This window comes from Malus sylvestris, chromosome 10 (genome assembly GCF_916048215.2).
Source record: "Malus sylvestris chromosome 10, drMalSylv7.2, whole genome shotgun sequence".
Lineage (NCBI taxonomy): Eukaryota > Viridiplantae > Streptophyta > Magnoliopsida > Rosales > Rosaceae > Malus > Malus sylvestris.
The window spans coordinates 20,396,583-20,400,612 of record NC_062269.1 but is presented as its reverse complement, the minus strand read 5'-3'; the positions used below and the strand labels follow the sequence as shown (position 1 = coordinate 20,400,612).

The 4,030-nt window shown below is 40.3% G+C and overlaps 1 protein-coding gene across 1 annotated transcript; it reads right to left on the bottom strand.

Annotated features, from left to right (window-relative positions):
• Window positions 1-544: 544 nt before the first annotated feature.
• Window positions 545-2,344, bottom strand: LOC126584646 (mogroside IE synthase-like). Its single transcript, XM_050248981.1, has 2 exons — window positions 1,599-2,344; window positions 545-1,482 (listed from the first exon to the last, which is right to left on the bottom strand). The coding sequence occupies exons 1-2, from the start codon at window positions 2,253-2,255 to the stop codon at window positions 757-759; spliced, it is 1,383 nt and encodes a 460-aa protein (XP_050104938.1). The 5' UTR covers window positions 2,256-2,344; the 3' UTR covers window positions 545-756.
• Between the last annotated feature and the right edge of the window lie 1,686 nt (window positions 2,345-4,030).

Here is a 4,030-nt window from a genome sequence, read left to right as displayed (position 1 = left end):
TTGTCCTATTTCTGTCTTAAGATTAAGAAATTGTCCCATTTTTTGCTGTTTCCCAAAAATTTATTTGTTAATTTAATTAAGTTTTCAAATCTAGTCATTGAATTTGAATCAATTATTGCAACTAAGAAGCCAAGCTCCAAAAAAGGGTTGGGAGGAGCTACATTTGGCCAGCCTGATGCCCCTTTGGCCAAATAATAGTCTAGTGAGCTCCATACAAATATAGCCTAGCCATTGGTTGGAAATGAGGTTTTGGGAAAATTAGACTATTTTTTGGGTTTTGGACCTTTAACCCTCTCCATTGGAGATGACCTGAGATAGAGCGTTTTTAATTCTACATTCGTGGATAGCGACTTTGATATTAAATTAACGTAAATACATCGCTAAATTAAAAAAATATTTTAAACTTTCTTATGGTCACGGCAGGCAACTGTACTCTTAACAGTAACTCCCTTCTCTTCTATTACAAGCCATTTTTGTAAGGTCAAGTTCTACGAACGAGCTCGTATTAATTTGTTATATAATTCTCTTATTTGGTTGCAATTAATAGACAAGATCACATGCACATATGCATTTTTTTTCCACTAACATATTTGAAATACATGTCTCTAATGTAAGAGAAAATTCGGTAAGATAGGCTATTAGTGCAACTCTTACATGAGGTGGGACCTATAAGGTCGAGTTGGATCAACACAGATATTCGATTCTTTTGCTACAAACCAAGACAGTTATTCGATTCGATTTTGTTGGACTTTGGCACTAGCTTTGATTCTGCAGTTTTGCAATGAACTCGTCAATGTTTTTATCAGAGCTTCCGCCCTCATCCACTGCTTTTCGGGCCAATTCTTTCCATTTCACGGCGTTCTTCTGTATTTCTTCCCCTATCTCCCCCTCCATTACTTCACTTATACATTGTTCTAATACGTCTTGTCTCACAACCCCTTTCTCATCAGTTGGAGCTCTAACCCCTACTTTCCACACATCCATAATGTATTTGGCATTTGTACGCTGGTCACTCCACTGTGGCAATGCCACCATCGGAACCCCCAAACTCAATGCCTCCAAAGTTGAGTTCCAACCGCAATGTGTGACGAAGCATCCAACCGCCTCGTGAGCCAAAACCTCCATTTGGGGGCACCACGAAACCACTAAACCCTTCTCGGATGTCTCCTCGATAAACCCTTTTGGGACCTTGGCCGCTTCTGATTCTCTAACCACCCACAAGAAACTACTTTTGCTCCTCCTCAAGCCCCAAGCCAGCTCCTCCATTTGTTCATCTTCGAGTTTCGCTATGCTGCCAAATGATACATAAGCAATGGAACCTTTTGGCCTCTCATTTAGCCATTTTATGCAGGCATCATTGTCTGATTTGAAGAAGTTGACATTGTATTCTTTGTCATCTTTGAGTCTCTTATTCAAGTAGTTGGACGGTATAGTTGGTCCAACGGTCCTCAATCGCCAAAGCTTTGCCATCCAATCCACCACCTAAGCAGAAAAATCAATAGCAATTAGTTTAATTTACTTGAACTAATTAAAAATTAATCAAATCAAAGCTAAAACTGTGAATAAAAATGATTGAGAGAACTTCACAATGTACTCACTTGTTCTTCCAACTCATAAAAGGTGTTGCACAGGACCCAATCAGCTTTGTCGACATTCGAGAACTGACCCACAAGCATGCTGTAGAAAGCCGGGTAAGATCTACAATCGTAAACAAACGATGGCAAGTCCAAAGGATCCAGCGCTGGCAACCCGGGAAGTGAAATTTGAGAATGACCATCAGCAAGAGGAAGCTTCAACAGCCCTCTGTGGACATGGTAGTAGACATTGTCAACAGCACAAGACTGAGTGAAGTAAACTGCCCCCGCTATTCCAAGCTTCCTGGCGACATCCAAAGGCCAAGGCATGAATGCATCATAGACAACACAATCCACGGGGGACCCTGAGTTCGAAAGCTTCTCAAGAAGCTCGGCCAAAGTTTTTGACCCCACTTGCCAGAACCTTCCCAAATAGATGTCTCTGTTTGTGTCCCCTCTCCCAGCATCATCGAAGCCATCGGAGATGGTCTCCCAAGCTGCGCTGCTCGATCCTGAGCTGTGCATTGTCTTGTAGAGAAAGCGAGTCGTCACGAGAGTGGCTCTCACTCCTTTGTGATCTAGAAGCTTGGCAAATTGGAGCATCGGATTCATGTGGCCTTGGCTCGGATAGGGTAAGATCAAGCAGTGAGCTTTGTAGGCTCTCAGCTGTCCTTTCTCCATTTTCTGCTCTAAATTAGAAGCTTTGCTCGGAAATGTGTTTGAATATTTAGGAGAAAGTGTAGAAGCCAATTATATAAGAGGAAGATGAAGTGCACAATCAGTCCACGAAACTGCAGATGTTGATTCCTTGTCAGGCAAGTCACATCTTTACACACAGGACAAATTGGATGGTTCTTAGTTTTGAACCAAGGTAATTTGGATACGTCTCTTTGATGTATATTAAAAGGTCCAAAAAAGAGAGTTAATGGTAGAGAGAAAAAATTTGTGAACAAAATTTTGGAAATTAAAATACATGAAAGTTGATGATTGGTATAAACGTGCTTATTCCTATTGGTGACAGTACATCATTTAGTTTGCAATTTTTTTCTCTAAATGTAGTCTTCCTAACATTATCCAAAGGAGAAATATGGTTCTTGAAAACGGAAAGGGATCCGGTTCCACCAAATCCACCAATTCGGGCACTTGAAATTTGATCTAATTGCTAAAAACAAAGGCCCTTTTTAAGAGAGATTTTTCAATGTGACCGGCACACGGGGTAGTACACCACGTGTCATTATATAAATAGTAGGATATGTGTGTTAAAAAATTAATAACTTTAAAAATAAAATTGATCACCACTCGCATAAAAACAGATGATGTATCACTCGTGTTCCCATCACAATGAAAAATTTCTCCCCCTTTAAGAAGGGATCCACTCACCGATAATGCAACCAAGATCCATAATAGGTGCCACAATCGAAGTTTGTAACCCTAACATCGCACCTATAAAATAACACTTAGCTTTACTAAGCATACTCTAACATTGTACAAATTCCAACACCTAATATGAGTAACGGAATATATACCTTTTCCGTTAATTAACAGGAACTACACAGAAATTAAAATGAGCTCATTTCCTACATGGATTTACATCCCAAATTCGTTCACAACACCAAATAAGGGTTTAGGATTTACCCAGTCACAGATTAAAGATGAAAGAGGGTTGATTTGTCTCAGATTTCACCGGAGTTGCACTGTTGTCTAGAATTTCACCAGAAATTCAGATAATTTCCTCAGGGAGTCGTAACAGATGAAATCGAGTCAAATTCACTTCGATGCGACAAGACTTCTCTGGATTTCCTTGCTGGTTTTCTGGGAATAATAACACCAATACATGCAGAGGCTTAATCCTTCAAATCTCTCTCATTGTCAGTAATTTTCCCTACTAAAAGCTTAGAAGCTTACCCAGAACACCTGATTCCAAGTCGATTCGAACATGCAGGGCTTGAGGATGATACCTGAGACATTATAGGGGAAATCTCGAGCCAAAACACAGACCGGAAGGCTGAGTTGCTCCCTGAATTCGGCGAGAATTATGAAGCTCCTAGTTCAGCTCCATTCCGTCATCAAACTGGACATGCAGCACCACCATTCGATTTCCCAGGCCGCGTATAAGCTTAATTTGAGGGTTTAGAGGTACGATTTAAACGGAGGTTTAGGATGGTATCATGGGGGTGGTCTGTGGCCTTCGGTGCAGAGAAGAGAAAGGATACAAGGTTTCAGATAATTGAGGGAATTGTAGCGATAGGGTGTTTGAGAGTATTGAGGGGAGGAAGACACGGGGAAGAAGGGGGAAGTGGGGTGTGGGCCCCACGGTTACACAAATAATAAAATAATATAAATATCTAAAATATCTAAAATAGTAATTTTGTAAAATTCCTTTCAGGACGAAAATCGTAATATTTAAGAACAGATCGTTGCAAAACCGGTTTAAAATTGTTTTTGGAATGGCTAAA

What these genes read in the sequence shown, in the direction of transcription:
- LOC126584646 (XM_050248981.1), bottom strand. Translation starts at nt 2,255, where the DNA reads ATGGAGAAAGGACAGCTGAGAGCCTACAAAGCTCACTGCTTGATCTTA. An exon ending in TTTATGAGTTGGAAGAACAA is followed by an intron (nt 1,483 to 1,598) that starts GTGAGTACATTG and finishes TTTTCTGCTTAG; the next exon opens with GTGGTGGATTGGATGGCAAA.